This window comes from Syngnathoides biaculeatus, chromosome 7 (assembly GCF_019802595.1).
Source record: "Syngnathoides biaculeatus isolate LvHL_M chromosome 7, ASM1980259v1, whole genome shotgun sequence".
NCBI lineage: Eukaryota > Metazoa > Chordata > Actinopteri > Syngnathiformes > Syngnathidae > Syngnathoides > Syngnathoides biaculeatus.
Genome location: NC_084646.1, coordinates 13,456,352 through 13,479,096, shown reverse-complemented (window position 1 = coordinate 13,479,096; position 22,745 = coordinate 13,456,352). Strand labels below are relative to the sequence as shown.

General features: G+C 41.8%; 2 protein-coding genes across 2 annotated transcripts; both read left to right on the top strand.

Annotated features, from left to right (window-relative positions):
- Positions 1-183: 183 nt before the first annotated feature.
- On the top strand, positions 184-4,814 carry LOC133503265 (cytochrome b-c1 complex subunit 6, mitochondrial). The gene is made up of 4 exons (XM_061824701.1): positions 184-398; positions 749-784; positions 3,112-3,273; positions 4,626-4,814. Exons 1-4 carry the CDS (start codon positions 354-356, stop codon positions 4,656-4,658), a joined length of 276 nt encoding a protein of 91 aa, XP_061680685.1. The 5' UTR covers positions 184-353; the 3' UTR covers positions 4,659-4,814.
- Positions 4,815-5,157: 343 nt separating this feature from the next.
- On the top strand, positions 5,158-19,289 carry faah (fatty acid amide hydrolase). The gene is made up of 15 exons (XM_061824700.1): positions 5,158-5,928; positions 6,176-6,289; positions 6,503-6,643; positions 8,332-8,465; positions 9,125-9,331; positions 9,423-9,463; positions 9,561-9,685; positions 10,548-10,673; positions 10,754-10,848; positions 12,305-12,404; positions 13,942-13,985; positions 14,059-14,098; positions 14,174-14,282; positions 14,397-14,542; positions 18,139-19,289. The coding sequence occupies exons 1-15, from the start codon at positions 5,707-5,709 to the stop codon at positions 18,262-18,264; spliced, it is 1,770 nt and encodes a 589-aa protein (XP_061680684.1). The 5' UTR covers positions 5,158-5,706; the 3' UTR covers positions 18,265-19,289.
- The last annotated feature ends 3,456 nt before the right edge of the window (positions 19,290-22,745 follow it).

Here is a 22,745-nt window from a genome sequence, read left to right as displayed (position 1 = left end):
GATGGTGGTAAAGGAGTGTGTAATATTGGCGAGCTTAGTTCCGCTTTCGACTTACCAAAGTTAAACATCTGGTAGTGTAGTATCTTGAGAAAATAAATCAATATTTTATTCACAACATGCGCTAAGGATTTAAGTTTTGGTCAGGTTGGATATGGACACAATCGAGATATTAGGACAGAGGGAGAGAGGATTCGGGAGGGAGAATCTTTTATTATGAAACAGCGGAAACTACCGGCTCATTCTTGCTTGCGCTCGCTTTGAATCAAGCCGGTGTGACCTGCAGTGTCCTCAAAACAAAACAAAAAATCTCGAATTGGTGTGTGATAAATCGAGGACACAAGACAATCGGCAACATGGTCCTCGAGGAGAAAATGATCAGGAACGGGGAACCAGACGACGTATGTAAAGCCTCAATGAAGCCTAATAAACGAACGTGTCACCTTAACAAGCTCGGTAACATTAGCATGTAGCTCGGCAGTAGCGGTTAAGCTAGGTGATGGATTAGCATTTCTTGCCAATCTCTTGCGTCAACTTTGGAGGATCTATTGAAAAATGAAAATGTAAATATTGACACCGATAAATTTGCTCGTCATTTTTAAAGGCGTATTATTATACATTGCGTTATAAGTAGTGTGGGCTAAGGAAACCTGAACAAGTCACTGGTGATGCATTCAAAGCCCAGAGGTTTCAGTGACCTCCCTGATTGAGAATAGTGACAGGCACGACTATAATCACTGTTTGTTTGCAGGAGGAAGAGGAAGAAGAGGAGGAGGCAGACTTGGTGGTATGTGCACGTTGTAAAACACTAAACTGTAAATTTAATTTGCAAATATACTGCCTGTTTGTCGCATTGAGAAGATTTAACAAACCCACAAGTAATACAGAAAATCTGTGGTTGTCATTTGTATACATGTCAATAGTGTTAGTGTCAGGGAGTAACTGATTATATGTAAGGAGATTATGTAATTTAATTGCAGGGTTTGCACGCGGCCCTAAAAGTCTCTAAAAAAAAACCCTACATTTTAGAAGGTGCATTTAGGGGCTCCTAAAAGTCCTTAAAAATCCGCAAAAACCGGTCAAGCCCCTAAAAAGGCCTTAAATTAAAAACAATCAAAGGGAGAACCTCTACCGCCAAAATTCTCCCTAAAAAAAAACCTTTTATTTAAAAAAAATAGCGATCCGTCTGGCGTCCAAAACAGCCGGAAATTGTCCACGGAAGTCACCATGTTGACAACTAGTCGCTATCTTGTCAATATTCCATTGTTTCCGTGAGTAGGCATTTCAATTCGTCTTCGTTACGACGTAGCGTAGTTCTTTTATCGATCCAACTTGTATCACGGGGAAGTGCATTTTTCCAAGAAGCTTGGGTTGAAAGTAAGGAGTTTGGGAGCTGGGTTCGTCGAGATCCAAAAGTTCGGCACATGTTTTACTGCCATCTGTGCAAGCAGAGTTACCAGCTTGAAAAGATGGGCGTCAAACCGCTGGAGTCGCACCGGAAAAACAGGAGACACGCTGATTTGGCGAAGACTCTCTCATCTTCCATTGGTATGAATCTGTTTCTAAAATATCAAGATAGTGTAACATCAACTTCAGGCAGTGGTACTAGCAGTGCATCCGCACCTACAATTGTCCAGCCATCGACTTCAACCAGCCAGAAGTCAGGCTTTATGAACGTAGTTCAATACACGAAGACGGACTCGTCAAAGGCAGAGATCGTGTGGACTTTAAAAGTGATCTGCAGCCATTGCAGTTACATATCTTGTGAAAATAATTTGAAAGTGTTTGCAGTCATGTTCCCAGACAGTGACATTGCTAAAAACTACCACTGTGGGGAAAGGAAGACTTCGTACCTGCCCACCTTTCATCTCTACTGCCTCAAAGCCAAAAAAGCCAGAATAGAGACTGACATATCTACGCTTATTGAGAAGGCTGACAGGCTGTGTGAAGAGGCAGAAGAAAAGAGGAATCTGAGGTTTATCACCGAGGCCAATGCACTCAGAGGCAGAGCAAAGGACAAGAGAGCCTCTTTGGCACCTCTGCAGCAACAAATAGAGGAGGCACTGAGTAGGCTCAAGGAGCTCGAGTAGGGGTGCTGAGACAGACATCAGTGGAAGACATTTGTGTAGATAGTTGCAATTGTAGTTAGAATTGTTTTTTCTGTAGACTGTTATGTGAAGACATTGACAATGGTCATACCAATGAGAACTACCACAAGGGGCGACAGGTGATCATTGTCACAGGTACTGAGGTACTGGAACATTTGATGAACCAAGATCGGTTGATGGCACCATTGGGTGAGTCTTTTTGCCTTACTCTTGATTTCCCACGATGGCCCTAAATTTTTTCCGTGTCGGCCCTAAATTTTTCGTGTCAGCTCCTAAGAATGCCCCTAAAAAGCCCTTAAATTTTTTTGGTCAGACTGAGTATGAACCCTGGGTGAGAATCTTGGTCATCCAGGAGAGGCTCAGTTTAGAGCTGCTGCTCCTCCACATTGAAAAGGGCCAGATGTTATGGTTTGAAAATGTTGTTCGGATGCCTCCCTGGGAGGAGGCCACAGTGAAGAAACTTTGTCTTATGGATTGCCGAGGAATGTGCGATCACCTCCAGAAGAGCTGGAGGAATGTATCAACACTGTTGAGTCAAGAGTGTTGATGCATTAATTGAAAATTAAGTAATCAAAATATGTAAGTAATTGAAATAGTTACACTACTATTACATTTTTAACCGGGTAACAACTTGTAAATGTAAACAACTACGGTGATCACCTGCAGATTCACTTATTTGTGGATTTATTTAAAAAAAATATTCCAACATGATTATTTTTACAATGTTAATGGTACTTTCTATGTGTTTAAAATTGTGTGGAAGCTTCTAAATGTTCATGCTTGCTCAGGGAAGAAAATCTGCTGGGAAAAAAAAAACAGTTCCCAAGCTTTTTTATTATTAGAGGAAATGAAACAAATCCCAGAAGGGAGAACAGAGAAAGTTGGTTTGAATAATGAAATTTTCATTAGCTTTTTCTGTAAACCAGTAAAAATAATTGTTTATATATAAAAAAAAAAAAAAAATCATGTGTGAGTGTTAGTAACTTTTTTTTCCTTTTCTTTTAAGGATCCTCTGGAATCAATGCGAGAAAAGTGTGCTGAGCTCGAGCACTGTGTCCACACTCATGCACGTCTGGAGGAGTGTGAGACCAGAGTGAACGCTCGCTCATCCACAACGGAAGACTGCACGGAGGAGCTTTTCGACTTCCTCCATGCTCGGGACCACTGTGTAAGTGAGCCGCGAGTCGAGTTCACACTGCATGGTCAGGTCAAATACTCAATGCAGTTTTAATGCCCGCACGGTGGAATTTTTCTTTACCGGTTGCACCCTTTTCTTTCTCCCTTGTTTGACTTTAAAGCAAAAGTTTGATGGTGGCAGTCAACATTACAGAAAGAGCAGTCAGTGAACAGTTGTTCAAAAAGCTAGACGAAGCTGTTTATTGCGACTGTCAAGCTGTTTATTGCTACTGTCAGTTAAAGTTTAAACATAAAACAAAATGAAGTACGTGTATTTAACTGAACTGCATCATGAAATTTGCTAGCTTAATGCAAAACATAATTAGAAAACTCTTAGACAGGCTCATGAAAATAGTCCCGTATTTTCCGCATTATAAGGCGCACTTAAAAGCCTTTAATTTTCTCAAAAGCTGACGGTGCGCTTTATAATCCGGTGCGTCAATATTGAGCCTTTAGTGCAGCTCCATCTAATGGATGCATAACGTAACCCCAGCCTCTACTGTAGCGTCTATTCTAAGCACCTTATAATGCGGTGCGCCTTATATATGGAAAAAAAGTTTTAAAATAGGGCAGTCATTGAAGGTGCGCCTTATTGTGCGGAAAATACAGTATTCATATTGTGGTACTTATTAATCAGGTTTTTTTTAGTCAGTCTGAGGGGGTCATGAAGTTCAAGACGCACCCCACTCTTATGATCTGTGACATCTTGCTTCGCTTGACCATCATCATCCTTACAACTTTGTTAGAAATCCTTGCATCAAAGGATAGAAATAAAAATGAAGACTTGCAAAAATGATGTGAGTGGCACTTGCCATGGAGAAGCTGCATATTTTTCAGCTTGTCCGGAAGGGAATGGCAATATTCAGTAAATATTCATTGCGTTATATAAGTTTTTGTGTGTGAAATTCCGTTTTATTTTAATCCTTTAAATTCTTTGTGTGCAGCTGATGCGTGTTTCATTTTTCTGTACTAATAAAATGTATACCTTTTGCTTTGGGTTTTAAAAATCATTTTATTCCAATTTATGAAGGCTTCTGTGACTGATTGCATGTATGGAACCGGGGTTCAGTTTCTCTGTTACAAACCTTTTAATGACCTATATTTGAATACAAACCGAAGCAACACATGTAGACATTCACTATAACAATAAATACAAGCATATATGCTTCATCTTCTGTGTAAAACGACTAAAATTACTGCCCTGACAAGTGTTATGCGTATTGGAAATGTGCCACTTGAGAGCAAAACACTATCACTTAACCCGAACAACGTCAATCCATCCGAATAGCAGACACGCGTCGGCGTGAGCGATCTGCCTCTAATTCCCATTTTTATCGTCTGCAGGTGGCGCACAAGCTCTTCCATTCAGTCAAATGAAATTGGCAGTGCCAGTGGCCCATGCAGAAGTAGAATTATGGTTCTCAGTGCATCCAAAAATATATACCCTACTGTATGTACATGAATTATGTTGTGTGTTGTTTTATCTGTATAACCATGTGAGGAAACTGAATAATTAAAGTGGAATGCCCAAGACGGTTTGCCATCCATTTAACTTTTAGTTGAAAGCAGCAGAATTTGTCAATTAGATGTGGTGAGGCTTTATTTCTTTATCATTATATAAAAATAACATTTAAGAATTAGCACAGTTTGAAAAGTTCTTGCCACATTTCAGTGTTGTATTTTTAACTTTTTGTGTGTACATGTTTATCACACTTGAATGTTGTGGATTAAGCTAATTTAATTTTTTCAAAAGTAAATACCAATTTCGGCTTCAAAATGATTTTATTTAATAGGAGAGCCGGTGGAATCGGAAGGACATGGCTTTATCATATAAGGTGAGATAAATTTAGATTTTTTTTTTTCTCCTTGATGAAATGCTTTTATATTTACTTTGGATTTGCTTTGTGAGATAACAGTTTGAATTATTCAAGGGGAGTAAATTAAAGAATGAAAACCTCTCATGGGATAGTAATATGTTCAGAGAAATAGGAAAGTAGAAACTTCCATTATTATTTTAAAATGTATTGTATATGATTACTAGGATTCATTTTAAATGATTAAATAATCCATCCTATTATTTTTTTCAAAATTAATGAAATATATGGTTAAACGTGCAAACAATGAAAGGTAACTGAGCGGGAGTGGTTACATTCACTGTGACAATGGTGCCCCCTGTTGGTCAATTGTAGGCAAATCTTGAATAGTTGCCACAGACACTAGATGCGCATGCGCAGATAGTAACGTCTTCGAGGAAACGTCGCATTTATCTTGAACAAATTATTGTAGTTCATAAATACACAACATGATAGCTAAAGCCCCCTCTTAAAGATATAACACCGATGGGTGGCTCCCATAAAAAAAAAAAAAAGTTGTGAACAAGACTGAGCAGACGTCAATTGCTTCGGAGCAGCGGACAAGGCTAAGTATGGAGAAGGTGAAACAGTTTCTCCCATGGCTGGAGTTGGACACTCGGTCGACAGTCGCCCTCGTCGCCGGGGTTGCCGCCTGCCTCGCGGGGGCTCTGGTGGTTCTGGCCCGGGGGGTCGGCGGCCGCGTGGAGGCCGGGAGGAAGATTCAAAGAGCCAGAAAACGCAGAGATGGCAGCCTGGAGAAAGCCGAACAGGCTGTACTTCAGTACAAGAACTTGGTAAGTTGACTTCGTAAACAAAAAGGTCATAATAATAATGAAAAAAAAAAAAATGAAAACAGTTTAGAAACTAAAAATAACTCAAGTAAAAAAAAAAAGTGTGTGATTAAGAAATAATGTTTTTACACGGAAGTGATGAGAGTATTAAATTGTGCGTACGTGACTGTTAGTCAAAAAAAAAAAGTTGTTTACTCGAGGGATGAGGTGTTTTACTTTTGTATGTCTGTCTTTATCTCTCTTCTTGCAGCATCCCAAGATGGACTCCTCTCTCATTTTGTCCTTGTCCCTTTCCGAGCTGACAAATAAACTGCAGAATGGTCTGCTGAGTCCCGAAGATGTGTTTTACTCCTACGTGGAAAAGGTCCAGCATACCAAACCTCGTCTTACTTTATCCACAAAAGTGGAGTCCTCAATATTGCCAGTACTTTTCTTTGAGTTATTGCTCTGACTGTGGTGCTCAAGGTTCACCAAACCCATCATTATCCTGAAGAGGATCTTCAAATACTCCGCGGTACACTATTTACATTTTTTTGAACACCATACATATTATCGCAATTATCATTACTTTTTGCAGACTATCGACGTGAACAAAAAGTTGAACTGTTGCACCGGTATCTTGCTGGAGAGCTTTGAGCATCTGAAAGCGCTGGACCCCAACGACCGAGGTCTCCTGTATGGCGTTCCGGTCAGCATCAAGGAGAACGTGGCGTACAAGGTATTTCCAAACTCTCTTATCACCCATAATCCTTGATTATATTAATTCTATGATATTTGGTGGTCACTAACACTCCACTGTCACATAGTAAGTACTTTAATGACCTTCTTTTCCAATATTTAGGTCAGACGTTGTCATCTTGGCAATCGGTTTCAATTGGGCATTTTACATTGATACGACTTCAGCAGCCCGACTTATGCTGGGAGCCTTTCTATCCATTCTTTTGCGTTTCTCCGGGGTCTGGCGTCAGAGTTGTCTCAAATCGATGCGCTCACACAAAGGAAAAGACAGAAAGAAGAATCACAATTTTAGTCAGTTGTCTTCAGAAAGCGTGTGCAGTCCAAGTACAAGCGGAGAAGCCCAGACTTATCTCTCCTGGCTAAAGTAAGCAACATGAAGTATGGACTTGACCTATTCTACTGCTCTACTCGCCAATAATGTTCCATTTGTGCTTGCTACAACAAGCTTTTAGAGTGAAAGACGGCATTCAAAAATTAAACATCAAACTTCGAACGTCATGATATTTTTAATGTGCCAACACCTTGGAATTTCAGTCTGTACGACTGGTTTTTGGATATTTTATTTTTAACTCATAAGCTCAGTCACCCGGGAGGGCCTCAGTGTCGAGCCGCTACTCCTCTGTATTGAGAGGAGCAAAATGAGGTGGCTGGGGCATCTGATCCGGAAGCCTCCCTGGTGAGGTTTTCCGGGCATGTCCCACCGGAAAGAGACCCCGAGGATGACCCAGGACACGCTGGAGAGAATATGTCTTGGCTGGCATGGGAACTCCTCGGGATCCCTCCCGGAAGAGCTAGAAGAAGTGGCTCAGGAAAGCGAAGTCTGGGTATCTCACCTGAAGCTACTTATCCCGCGACCCGAACCAGAAAAGCGGTAGATAATGGATGGATGGATGGATGATGCTTTTTAGCCATTCGGAAAATGATCGCACGAATAGCATTTGAAAGTATTTTTGGACCAGATTTTCTAAAGGCGATGTCATACAAAAGCGTTTGCAAAAAGGCATTTTTTTTTTTCTGACCCAAAAAACTCTTTTCTCCTAAACACGTCATCAAATTGCCAAAATTCTTTGTGTTGTACTTAGGGGGGCGTTGGCCATTCCAAATAGTCTGTGAATTTTGGTAGCTTGTCATTTTTTGACAAATCCTGTGAAATTACTATTTTTACCTTTGTCTATAAAAGCTATGAACAGAATCGGTGACAAAGGCCACGCTTGACTGTGTCCAATCCTCCCTCACTGAAACAAATCCAACTTACGACTTGGATTGTGGACCAAATTCTGACAAGTTTTGCAGGGTCGAGCATCCCGTATGAGGAGGGAGAGTCGACCTTATTGTCCCGGGGTTATGATGCCTCAAGTGAAGGTTGTTGAAAGAATCCACATCGGACCCTGCAGTGCCTTCACAGAACTGCATGGTTCAATATGGATTCTTCTCATAACTGATACAGAAGGAGGGGAAGGACTACAACATTAAGTAGAGTAAGAGTGATATTGGTGTATTTGTAGTTGTTTTCACAGGTTGGAAATTTGTTAAAATATGCTTGATAAATGCCTTGTAGGGTTAGAGGAGCTAAATCTGGCAGCTTCCACTCTTAAAAACCATAAAATATATAATTTTTTCCCCCCATATGTATGACATTTGCCTTCGCTTGTCGTCCTGCTCCCACAGAACTCCGACTCCTCGTGCGGCCTGGTCCTCAACCTGGACCAGCCGTCCGAGACGGACTCTGTAATCGTGCAGGTCCTGAGGAGCCAAGGCGCCATTCCATTTGTCAAAACCAACATCTCTCAGAGCATGTTGAGGTAATGTCAACCGTGTCCGGTGGTGAAAGTATAACATACAGCTTTTCAGTTTGCGGCATTTTGCAATGTGATTCAATGAGTGATGTGTTTTTTAATGACAGAGTCCACCACCGCTGCTTTAGTTAGCAACACAGTCTGGGCAACGTAGAGCCAAGACGAGCTAGACATGCTGCTTATGTTTACTTTTGATATTAATGGAGAAAGTTAAAAAAGAAATCCTGCTTTTTTAAGATGCAATGACTGTCGGAGTATGTGAATAATCAAAGATAAACTGGTTAAACTGGACAGGATTTTCTCTTTTCCGAGTGGGAAAGGTCTGGTCTGAAGGCAAATTAGAAAGTGCAGGATGAGATGGTGTGTCATTTTAAAAGTCCACCTTGGCACAGCCTAATCCAGGATGAAAACACAGACAATACTGTGCACAAAAAGCTAATTCTGTATTTTAAATATAGGAGGCAATATAACATTAACCTTAAAACGATTTGGAAGCATCATTACCCCCAACCCCGGTTGAAAAGTAGATCTTGGGGTAAAAAAGTATGGGCACCCCTGGTGTACGTTTTTAAAAACTCGTATCTTACATCACGACTGTGCCATGTTTAACATTTGCGCATTTGTCCTCCTGGAAAGAAGCGGTCACACTCCTCTCCCTCCCGCAGTTACGAATGCAGTAACGTCATCTATGGACCGACGGTGAACCCCCACAACCTCCAAAAGACCAGCGGAGGTTCTTCGGGCGGGGAGGCAGCCCTCATTGGCGGAGGAGGCTCCATACTCGGCATCGGCAGCGATATCGGGGGCAGCGTCCGTATCCCCGCAGCATTCTGCGGGATTTGCGGCTTCAAACCTACAGGGGGGCGACTGAGGTCATCTTCTCGTATTTTTTTCACTCCTACGAGTTTGTAGTTAACGCTCACAACGCTTCCCTGAAATAACCTGACTTGTTTTGTGTCTTAGCAAGCAGGGTATGAGCACTATTTGCTTGGGGCAAAAGTCAGGTGAGGAACTACTCTGAGATTGGGATTCCAGGCAAAGTAAACAACAACTCTGTGACTTTTTTTGAATTTATTTTTTATTTTTTTTGGGTGGAATTAGTGACAGGATCAGCCGGGCCCTTGGCGAAGGATGTGGACAGCCTGGCCCTATGCATGCAGGCGTTGCTCTGCGACCACATGTTTGCCCTGGATCCAACCGTCCCTCCCGTGCCTTTTAATGTGCAGGTGCGTCCTCAGTTGAATCATTTACTGTTTGGCACAGAACCCTTTTGCGCTGGCCATATAAACCGCGGTGTCCTACGTGTAAGGTCATCTTTCCCAACCTTTATTGGACCAAGGGAAATAATTGACACGAATAAGATATCATGGCACACCACCAAAGAAAAATGTTTTGACGTTTATTGAGCCAAGGCAAATAATTCACACGAAAGAGATTTCATGGCACAGCACCACACAAAAATGTTTCCCAATCTTTATTGAGCCAAGGTAAATATTTTACATGACAAATATCGCATGGCATGCCAACAAGCAAAAATCTCACAACTAGGAGAAACCCTAACTCCAAAGACGGTTTGGACTTCATGTAAAACGGCCTTACAAGGATTTTCAAATCCTTTTTTAACTTGTATTCGGCTATATACAACACACGATATTTCATGTTGAAACTGACAAACTTAAATGGTCCCAGTCACTCACATTTGAAAAAATGTACGTGTGTGGTCAGTCATGCCCGGAGATATAAAGCTACGGGTGTGGTCAGTGATGCGAGTGTGATGGCAAACGCGCTCATCAAATGTGAGTGACTGCGGTCCGCTTTGCATGGCACAGTTTTAACTTGCATTTGTAGATTCAGCGCCAAACTGTGTAAACTGACAAGCGTTTTTTTGAAGCGCTCTTGAGCATTCGGACACGCTGGAATCAAATGCTTGCTCGTTTTATTCATGATATGCGCCACCTCTCGCAATCGAAATAAATCGACAGAACGACTTCAGTAAATCTGGCCCGTTGTCCGACATTGGCTGTAATTACTGTGCTAAAATTAGTTTGGATTATTCTAAATGTGTAATGAATTAATGTGTGGTTGCAGGTGTATAAGTGCACCAAGCCTCTGAGGATCGGCTACATGGAAAGCGACGGCTTCACGCAACTGACGCCGAGCATGACCCGAAGCCTCCGAGAAGTCAGAACTTTGTTGGAGCAGGCGGGGCATACCGTAAGAGCTCGACATACGCGCACAACTTCAAGTAAAGTGTGTTTCTACATCGTGTTTGTCATGCGTCTCTCAACACGTAGCTGGTGCCGTACACTCCTCTGAGGATCAAGGAGAATTTTGAAGTCACTACCAAAGGCGTCTTTGCAGATGGAGGCGCCAACCTGATACAAAAACTGTGAGTCTCATTCAGGGTATGGAGGGACTTGTACAACTTGACCTGCACTCACGATATCTGTTGACTTTCCACTTGTAACATTGCAATGTTTAAAATTCTTGGCTTAGTTTTCCCCATTCTCCATACATACTCTGCGGTGTATTTTATATACCATAATTCCCGGGCTACAAGCCGCGACTTTTTTTCACAGCTGCCGCGTTAGTTGGCGTTAGCGTTGGCACCAGCGTGCTAGCGTTAGCACCATCGGGTCAGCGTTAGCGTGGCCGCGCTAGCTTTAAACTCTTTCTGTGTATCGAGGCTTATCACCACATGCGCTCTGTAGGCCGGGAATTACGGTATTAGTGCCTCGACGTCCGTGTTTTTATCCCATGACTCATCTTATTTGCACGCGACACAAACGTAATGAGTGCAGGTAAAAACTTGAAATGGAAATACAAAAAATGGTGAGAGCAACTTTGTTTCTTCAATTTCCTGTTTGTTTAATAATGTTTGGCACAACTGAAGAAATATGATAAAAAACAAACCTCCACCGCAGAGCAGTTGTGCGCGGGTCTAACTTTCGTTACCAGGGCGTCCAAAGTTTCAAGTGTTCTCAGCCACGGATCACAATATTACAGGATGTCCCCCCCCCCCCCCCCCCAAATGTTTACTAAATGATCTCAATTTTGAACATACTGAAAAGTACCGGTAAGTTCAATGTTAAATCTAAGTTTACTTTTATTTTAATGTTTGACTTTTTTTGTCAGGGTGAAGAGTGACGTGCACTAGCAATGAAAAGTGTTTGAACATCCTCGAGTACAATGCTTTTTTTATTTAAAAAAAAAAAAAAAAACATATTCCACCTGGAAAATAGTTTTGACCATGAGGTAAAAAAAAATAAATCAATCAAATAGCAAGCCAAACTGGAAAACTCGTGTCGTGTTACAAGGAGTACGTATGTACTGAAGAATGTTCATGTAACTTGTTGAAATTGGTTCAAAAAATCCATGTGTTTGAATAAATTGGAATTTTCCTAAATCATTTTTTGACATCATCGAGGCTCCTTAGTTTTTCCATTCCAAAGGGGATCAAATATTGAGAACATGTTCACTCCCAAGTCACTGATGGTGTAGTGGTACACTCACCCAGCTGACTTTGGTGCAGGCAGTATGGCTTCAGTTCCAAGTCAGTGACGGCGTCTCTATGTGCCCCGCGACTGACTGACTGACTGACTGACTGACACCCCAGCTCAGGGTGTAGTAGTCCGCCTTTTGCCTGAAGTCAGTTGGGATAGGCTCCAGCGCACCCGCGACATGGCTTAGGATAAACGGCATTGAAAAAGGATGGACGGATGGATTGATGGATTCCTTCAGGCGGGACTTCATCACCAAGCTGCCAAATTTGGTGCTGACAATTGGAATTATAAATCACTTTCCAATCGCTCTGACCCTCTTGTTTCATATTTTCCCACTTTTAGGAAAGGGGGACCTCTTGATCCATCCCTCAAACTTCAAGTCTACCCTTTCTATCTCCCGTGCTGGTTGAGGAAGACCCTCTCCTTCCTGATGAGGCCTCTGGTGAGTAATCTTAGTTGAAAGTTTTATTAAGTACAGCTGCAAAATATAATGTGATTGAATGCGAGAATTCTTGAAGCAATTGCAAAATGACACCCGTTTCTGCTTGTTGTGGTGCAAGCTCTATATTATATAATTAATTTTACAATTTTACTGTTACTTATTAAGAGACTGGATGGAAACTGTAATAAAGGGATATATTTTTATATGATTTTGTTGTAGTTTTCTCAGTAATAAGCCCCAAAAAGATACCGTAATTTCCGGCCGACAGAGCTCACCTGATTATAAGCCTCACCCAGTACATTTGTAAAGGAAATACCATTTGGTACATACACAAGCCGCACCGGTGTAAAAGCCGCAAGTGGCCACATTGAAACATGAGATATTTACAAAGAAAGACAGTACACAGAAAGAGTTTTCAATATTGACAAACATACCGGTTAAAAAAAAACAGTCGCGGCAGCTACACAGTAGCAACACGGTAGGACAGCTCTAACAGGCCCGATTTAAAAAAAAAAAACATCCCTAAATCACTGAGACGTGGCAGTAACACAGCAGCAACGCACTAGCGTGGCGCTAACGCTATCGTGGTGCTAACAGGGTCAGTTAAAAAAAACAAAAAACATACTGCTAAAAATTACTGAGACACGGCAGTAACACAGCAGCAACAGGCTAGCGCGGCGCTAACAGGGCCAGTTAAAAAAAAAAAACCATACTGGTAAAAGTCACTTCTTCGGCACACATATTTCACCGGTGTCACTATTGTCTTTTCCACTCGAGTGCCCCCTTGCAGCTGTTACAAAAAAAAGCATAAATTTGCCGCATCACCGCGTAAGCCGCAGGGTTCAAAGCCTGTGAAAAAAGTCGCGGCTTATAGGCTTAAAAAAAATACTGATTTCTACAAATTATACTAAATTCACAGACAATAGGACATGGGACATTATAAACCTTCAACATTTTGTCAATCAACAAAAAGAACTGTGTAAGATGATCAATCAAATTAAGATATTCTTCAATTGCTTTTGTCATAGAAATTTCTGACCAAAATGTACATTCAGGCAAATTGTTCAGTTTCAAGGAATATAGATCTTTTGGTTAGTTTTGTCTAATAATCACTTATGAAATATAGATGAGCATGAATACCCGCACATTAGGCAATTCTTCCATTTTTTGGGGGTGCATATTATACACGACAAATTATGGTAATTCAAATTGTGTAAATGGAGAAGATTGTGTAACGCTTTGTATCTGGAAACGTAGTTTTTGTTGCGAAATCTTGCGCGCATTTTAGTGACAGAGCCTCTCCACGCTTCACTTTTTCATCCACTGGTACGTATCGTTGCTGTCGGGGGGGAGACCTATGTCTAAATATGGTGACTTGCACATTTTTCACTAATCAATATTCTTCGTTTGTCCTCACATCGTTTGATATTTTCAACCAATTTAATGTGCTGGTAATGGAACACGTGAACTGTCAGAAAAATGTTTTAGAACTCCACCTCTTCCTCTTAAAATGATGTTTTTTTTCATTTGACCGCAGTCCCCTCGTGGTTCTTCCCTCATGCGAGCCTCCACTGGAGTTGGGTGAGAAGTTTTAATCTTTCTCGGTCAAAGATGACAGGTGTCATCACGCGTTCTCCGTCCGCTGATGTTTCAGATCCGTTTTGGAGTTGTGGAAGCAGCACGCGGCGGTGGAGGTACGGTGAGCCCGGCGACGTTTGAAGACGCGCCGAAGGACGCGGCTGAGTCTCGGTCTCGTGTGTGTCCATCAGGACTATATTCAGGAGACCTTGGCCGAATGGACGAGGCGCGACATTGACGTGCTGCTCTGCCCCATGTTCGGACCCGCCTACAACTTCTTTTACTGCGGCAGGCTTCCTTGTACGCAACTCCACTTTGCCCAATGGCGAAGTCATCATTTCAATAAGAGACCCGGCAGAGAAGCGAAACACATTTTGAGCTTTTTGTTTGTTCTTTTCTTGTCTCTCCGTCCAGTTCCTCTGTTTTACACGGCAATCTACAATCTGCTCAATTTCCCTGCCGGCGTGGTCCCCGTTACCACGGTGACGGCCGAGGACGAGGAGGAACTGCGGAATTATAAAGGCTTGTTCCAGGACTTCTGGGACAAGCTTTTCAAAAAGGTAACACAGTATGCGACTGAGCGGTGACTTCATTAACACGGTGACTGGAAGACATTAATAATAATAATCATTTCTTTGCATGCGAGATTTGTATTTTGTGTTGATTCTGATTGATGCTCTCCCAGAGGCCATTTATTTTCTGTTTATTACGTTATTGACTCCTTTGTATTAACATCCACTTTTTCATTACGTCATCAGCCTAATTACATATTTCGTCCAATTTACAGCTCCCGATTTCACACCAAAACCTGCAAATAACATTTCGCATGGAAATAATTTTGTTTATGTTTATACTTGTTGTCCCCCATGTAGTAAGTGAACGCTACAGTGTCCCCCCCACCATCCCACTCGTAAATTGGTGCACTTGTAAGCGCTGTAGGGAAGTAATTAATAAATATAACTAGATTATGCAATGTCATTAAAAAAATTATATAATTCTAAACCATTACTGTTAGAAAACTGGTAATTAAATAAAATTTGCTTTCCATAATTACAAATGTAGTGAGATTTGATCTGATTTGAATCACCTCGTTCTTCCAAAACATGTGATTGGCTCTCTCTGGTCATGTGCCACTCTGCCCTCGTATCAAACATGAGAAATTTTTCCAAATATGATCTTGAAGTGCCTCCCTATTGTGCGATCTATTGAGTTTTGTCTGAAGAGTTTTGAAAAGGTTTGTCTCACAGTTGCACTTTTGAACACAGAAGAATATTCATTTTTGAACAGTTTTATCTTTATAATTTTGAACTTTTCTTTTAATGGAACATTCACTTATCTGGGTTGCCATATAGAGCGCTATTGTCTAAATTGTACATTTATTAGGTCAATACATAGGGCCCGTAGCTCAGTGGTTAGAGCACTGGTTTGGTAAACCAGGGGTTGTGGGTTCGTATCCCACTGGGGCCTCCACTCCCTGAGAAGGGTTGCGTCAGGAAGGGCATCCGGCGTAAAAATTGTGCCAAACATATACGTGCGTGCATCTGAGATGACACGCTGTGGCGACCCCGAAAGGGACAAGCCGAAAGTAACCTCCTCCATTAGGTCAATACATATAATGCAGCAGATTTTTTAAAATTTATTGTTTACATTGCATCTTGTTTTTCAAGTTTATTTACAATGTGTTGAAACGTTTAGGGCGGCACGGTGGATCAGCTGGTAAAGCGTTGGCCTCACAGTTCTGAGGTCCCGGGTTCAATCCCGGACCCACCTGTGTGAAGTTTGCATGTTCTCCCCGTGCCTGCGTGGGTTTTCTCCAGGCACTCCAGTTTCATCTCACATCCCAAAAACATGCAAAATTAATTGGACACTCTAAATTGCCCCTAAGTGTGGTTGTGTGTGCGACTGTTGTTTGTCTCTATGTGCCCTGTGATTGGCTGGCAACCAGTTCGGGGAGTACCCCCCCTCCTGCCCGTTGACAGCTGGGATAGGCTTCAGCACTCCCCGAGACCCTCGTGAGGATAAGCGGCAAAGAAAATGGATGGATGGATGGATGCTAACTAAGGGGTGGGAAATATATATAAAACTAGAAAGTGTCGATATGGCAAAGTCAAATATGGATTTCAGTGAGATGATGAAATCTGAAGTCGTGTATTATTAATGTTTAGTGTCAATAAAAACATGATGCACAGCTGCCAAAAAAGTTTCTGTTTTAAACACATTATCTCTGTGACATGCAGTCTCTGAAATAATGGCGACCAAAACTGAATTCTGAAGTCGACTTGATATACTGTATGTAGCACACTCTGGGTGGCATTCGCTCCCATTACCCCAAGATGGGACAAGCTCGTCGTGGAGAAACCAACGCAAGGCTCCCACTAATTACAACCATTAAATGCAGCGTAATCATTTCTTGCATGACTGGTTAGAGCGTCTGCCTCACAGTTCAGAGGTTGGCGTTTGCATGTTCTTCCCGTGCCTGTGTGGGGTTTCTCTGGGAACTCCAGTTTCCTTCCCTATCCCAGAAACATGCAACATTAATTGGACACGCTAAATTGCCGCTAGGTGTGATTGTGAGTGTGCCTATTATCGGTCTCTATGTGCCCTGCGATTGGCTGGCAACCAGTTCAGGGTGTACCCCGTTGACAGCTTGGATAGGCTCCAGTACTCCCCACGATCCTTGTGAGGATAAGTGGCTAAGAAAATGGATGAATACTATAATTTAGGTTGTAAATGTGTAGTAGGTCAGCTGGTGAGGTTAGTAAAGCGAGAGAGAGAGAGAGAGAGGAAAAAAAAATGAATGTGAAAGTGCGAACTTTGCTGACTGCATGAACCCTTTGGCTCCTATTTTATCTGCCTCCTGCCCATTGACAGCTGATATAATGGGCTCCACCACTCCCGCGACCTTTGTGAGGATAAGCGGTTCCTATAACACATGGATGGGTTCCTTGCACAGTGGTGCCTTGATCTATAAATTTAATTTATTCCTCAACCACACTTGTAACTTGAAACAATTGTCTCAAATCATCTTTGCTCATTTGCCCTAAAAGCAACATACATTTTTAATAAGGAAAATATCACCCTGTAATATTGTACTTTATGAAACATGTAGTAATAACATAATTGCAGTTTATGCATCATGATTAATGTTCTCCCCATTCCTGCGTGGGTTTCCTCCGGGCACTCCAGTTTCCTCCCACATCCCAAAAAACATTTATTGGAGACTCTAAATTGCCCCTAGGTGTGATTGTGAGAGCAGCTGTTTGTCTCAATGTGCCCTGTGATTGGCTGGCAACCAGTTCAGGGTGTACCCCACCTCCTGCCCGTTGACAGCTGGGATAGGCTCCAGCACTCCCCATGACCCTCGTGAGGATAAGCGGCCAAGAAAATGGATGGATGAAAAGTTTAGGTACAAAGTGTCTTAATCATTGTAAATGTGCTTAAAGGATGCGGGAGGGTTAAAATTACAATAAAAAAGTTTTATAGTGGTCTTTCTATATCATGAATTTTTACTTCTGGGGGGTGAATGTGGATTGTATTCAATGCGATAAACTGGAGTTCATTGTACTTCAAAGCGTTCAACACTTTAAGACTTGGATCAGCTTTCAGTGATCAATACAATTTATTTGTACTATATTGCCCTTTTCATGTTTGTACAAATTTAAAAATATTCAAACCCTGATGAAGACACTGATTCTAAAATATTACCGTATATTTTTCTACTTTAAACAGATTTTTATAAACTATTTCAGCCCGAAATATTCATTATTTATGGGATTCATTATTTAAAGAAGATATCAGTAGATGCACTTTTTTTTTTTTCTTCAGTCTCAGTTGTGTGGTACCCTTGCGGAAAACTATAAAAGGTGTGTCAAGTGTTTCTGCGTGCTATAATTGTGGAAATCGGTACTATTTTATGTACTTGTATAAAAATTAAAAACTGAAAGGCAGAAGTCAAAAAATAAGTTTGGACATGGTTGGTTGAACCCGGTCAAATAAATGTAGGATGATTAAAAAAAAAAAATATATATATATATATATATATATATATATATATATATATCTGTTGTTCCACCGACAGTCAGCAGATGGAGACAACAGACTACCCTTGACGCTGTCCATCTTTGGAGAATTTTTGTGTACTTGTGTGTGCCTGTAGGCATTGTTGGGAGGCCGAGGTCTGCCGATGGCCGTGCAGTGTGTGGCTCGCCCGTGGCAAGATGAGTTGTGCCTGCGCTTCATGAAGGAGGTGGAGGAGCTTGTGAAACAGAGCAGGATGAAGTAAGGCCTCAACCGTCGACGTCTGGACACTCAAGATGGGCCAGTCTGTGACGTTATTGTCAAATGCAACCGTTTCCTCTTTGCGCAGCTTGTGTGTATTTTAATGGAAAGAAGCGCAATACACCTGACACGCAATACCAGTTAAAAATACTTTGTAGAGCTATTGAATAAGAAACTGTGTAAACCTTTCCCTGGTGTGTAGCCTTCCATATGTAATAGTGGGGGGGGGGATGGGCGTGTGTCCCAATACTTTTGTTCATGAGTCTATGGTAGTCCATTGGAAGTATAGCGATTGGAAATACTGACAAAATGATGGTTCTGCAATGATAGGAAAGCAACTATACATTTTTTGTTGAAGGAATTGTTGTTGCATACATTGAAAGTGCAAACGGAATCAAACGGACCAAAACTTCGTGGGCTATTTTTGACAAGTGTGAAAATAGTTGGAGCAATAAAAGAAAAACAGGTTGTTAAAGGCCTCATGCTAACACATGATTCAAAACGGCATAGATGGGCTAACACAATGTTGTAATGTAAATGTTTGACTACAAACTGTTTTGCTTCACCCTAACCCTAATGTGGCGATAATCATGAGCTTGCACTTTTTGATTCTCTAAGAAAGTTTTGAAAAACGACTTTATTTACTGCACGACTGCATTATACTGCCCCCCGATGGCTAAATTGCTTACATCACAAGGCGCAGCAATAAATTAGTCATGATGCACTAAAATTCTATGCAATTACGTGAGTACTCTGTTTTGATAAAGTGTATTTTTTCATTTTTGCACTAAAGACTTGAAGTAAAACATGATAAAAATGATGCACTCCTGTTTTTGAGTTGTTTGAAGGATGTAATCCTGTAATCATTTTCACATCTCATTGACCTTTCTATGTCTTTAAAATGTTTAGACTTACACGATCATTGCTCATTTTTCCCCATTTGGGCCGTTCCATGATATGTGATGTAGTATTATTTTGAATTAAACTTTCTGTTTACAAACCCGCACTGCGACCGCTCACTGGAATGTCCCTAATTACAATTTCTTAGCTTTATGGGAAAAACGTGTCTCGTGTGGTCGTTATGAATAGTTATTAAAGCTAAAGCTCACGTTCTGCTGTATTTGTCATCTACTGCGCTCCATGTTTGATGGTAACTGCACAATCCACCTCTTTTTTTTTTGGGGGGGGGGGGGGTTCATCCAGTCGAGTCTTAAATGTGTTCTGCACCTTCTTCTCTGCCCCAAACTCTACCTTTCCACCTCACCTCGTCGTTTTCATCAAGCGCTCACATCATTTCCTCTCTCCTCCCCGACTCGTGAGTGATTGTAGCGCCTCCCAAGGTAAAAGAAAAGCGATAAAGCAGCCTAATGACACATGGCGTCTCCATCCGGCGCGTCGTCACATTACCCCGCGCCATTGTAAATATGTGTTTTGTGTTGGGTTTACATAAATTTACATATGTTCCTCCCCGGCTCTCGCGGGGACACCGAGCCATTAGGTACAGCGCTTCCGTTTTCCGTCACGTTCGCCCGACTGGGGGAAATGAGCGCAAAATAAAAAATAAAGAAAAAGGCGGGTAGCGGGAGCCGCAATTGAGAAGGTTGTTCCGGGCTCTTATCTTATCGGCGGCGCATGGAGAGAGCGAGTGGCTCTCGCTGTGCCACTCAGTCAGGGAGCGTTAAGCTTTAAAAGCCACCGGAGGGACTCGCCGGGTCCTCGGGGGAACCTGACATTGTTCATAAATCCCGGAGGCGCTGAGGACGTCTCGCGGTGGCAGTCGCAAACGTAACATGCGTTCGTTGTGTTTTGAGGATTTTTAATCAATTTATTATTGAATGGACTCGCTAAAGATAAAGCGCTGCAAAAACGGATTGGCCCCCTTCTCAGATTTGTATATTTCAGCATCAAACAGATGTAATTATCAAAATACTCTTTATATGGTTTCTAGCACCGGTGTCAAACTGAAGGCCCGGGGCCCAGATCCGGCCCACCACATGATTTTATGTGGCTCACGGAGGCAAATCATGTGTATCAACTTCCATAATTTTTTTTTGTTCAAGTCTGTACCAAAATTTCAAATTGTCATATCATAAATGATAACATTGAGCTATTGCAAGCATTTTTGTGCTACCAAACAACAATCGTTGGAAAAACCCATTAGCCTTGATTTCTGATTCCAAAACTAGTTCATAAATTTCATGTGTAAATATGATGAGGCGGCCATAATGGCCCTTTGAGGGAAACCGCAAGTACAATGTGGTCTGTGACAAAAATGAGTTTGATACCCCCGGTATACAGCATACACAAAACCAGTCGTCCAAATTGAAATCTTCACATAGAAAATTGGTTTACTTTATGTTAACATGTATGTGGGAGAATAACATGTATTATTAATTATTATTATTATTTTGTCCATTTGGCGCTAAAGCAGTGGGTGTCGAACTGTTTTGATCCAGGAACAGCTTTAAAATTATGTTTTTTTTACCATTTGAATCACAGTTAAAATTGTTGCACCATTCCCTGCATATTTGTTACTTTTTTGTTTATTTTTACTGGTAACAACTGGACCCTGGAGAGTTGTTTTATTTTTGATAGGCAAATCTGTTATTTTAAAAAAAATCGTAGCTTCCCGGAATGGTTTGTGTTTGACCTTTAAGTTTCACGTCAAAATGACAAACGTACTTGTGTGTGAGTTTGATGCTTGAATAAAACATACATTAAGCAACTCTGAGCTTGCACAAACGCATTTAAAGAGGGAAAAACTCAATGGAGAGTGAAGTCAACATCCTATTTAACGGAAGGATTTCTATACTTTTCTCCTCATTGCTTGATATGTGGCATTAGCCCCCGCCATTGGCGTCACGGCTTGAAAACTTTGCAGATGTCTCCATTTAGTGGTAGTTGTTGTGGTGTGAGTATTCCAATCCAATCCTGCCGGGGACGGAACGCAAAGCGGTGAGCTAGTGTATCGTGAAATGCGAAGTACGCGCCGTGATGGAGGAGGAACGGCGATCAGCCTGTTGAACGCATCCAGCCTGAACCGTCCGCCTTGATAAGAGCGCCAAACACCTCATTTCCAGGAACCTTAGGCTATAAGATCGGGTACTTCAAAAGCCATCCGGTCCCACGAGTAAAACACCTTGCTGTCGGCCCAACTAACCTGGGATGATTCTGTCTTAATGTCCCATTTCAGGGGCCAAGGAGCCCGTGGTCATTACGGCCGCTGCAGTAATGTGACACAGCGGGGGAGCTCCTATCGTTTCCCCAACATTTGTAGGACTACAGACGGGTTCCGTGGGAAGAGATGTTTCAAGAGATTGCCAATGAAGTGACAATATATACAATACATATATTAAGATTAAAAATACAACCAACAGTGACAGCAGGTAGCCTGGGGTTCAACCAATTAGTTGACTAGTCAACAAGTCGACTACGACTGTAATTTTCGGCCTAAAGAGCGCGCCTGATGATAAGCCTCACCCAGTACATTTGTAAAGGAAATACCATTTGGTACACAGCCGCAAGTCCCACATTGAAACCCACGTTGAAACATGAGATAATTACAAAGGAAGACAGAGCATAGAGTTTTCAAAGTTTCAAGACCTTAGCTTAGCTTAGCATAGCAACAACATGGTACATGGTAGCACAAAATGGGTTGGTAAGAAAAAAAATGAAAACATACCGGTAAAGGGAAAAAAAACAGCCATGGCAGCTACACAGTAGCAACATGGTAGGACAGCATTTAACAGAGCCAGTTAAAAAACAACATACCTAAACACTGAGACGCTAGCACGGCGCTTATGCTAGCGCACCGCTAACAGGGCCAGTTAAAAGAAAACATACTGGTAAAAATCACTGAGACACGGCAGTAACACAACGGCAACAGGCTAGCGCAGCGCTAACAGTACCGGTTAAAAAAAACATACCAGTAAAAGTCACTTCCTCTGCACATATATTCCACCGGTGTCACTCTTACCTTTTCCGCTCGAGTGCCCCCTTGTGGGCGTTAGAAAACAATCCACAAATTAGCCGCATCACCCACATAAGCCCCAGGGTAGAAATCGTGTGAAAAAATTCGTGGCTTATAGGCCGGAAATGACCTCTTATGAGTCGATGCTTAACACTTGAACTCAACTAATCGCTCACCACATGTTTTTGGCATCATGTCTTGCTATCGGCCAATTATAGGACTTTTTACTGGCCAGTCTGCTGCCGTCGCTGGGTCATAATGCTCTGTGGAGTAAAATGTCCGACCGACAAGACAACCAAGTCTGCGTGGGTTGGACATCACGATAAACAAGATGTTGGTAGAGAATAGCGATGAGCCTCGCTAGTTTTGGCTATTCCCATCGCCGGTAGATTCGTACCAGTGTTAAAAGGGAAGTCCAGTCGTTTGGATTAACAATGTATCCGATGGGTCATGTCATATGTACTGTACCTTGAAAATTTGAGGTTAATCCGATATCATTTATTGTTGTTTTGAGA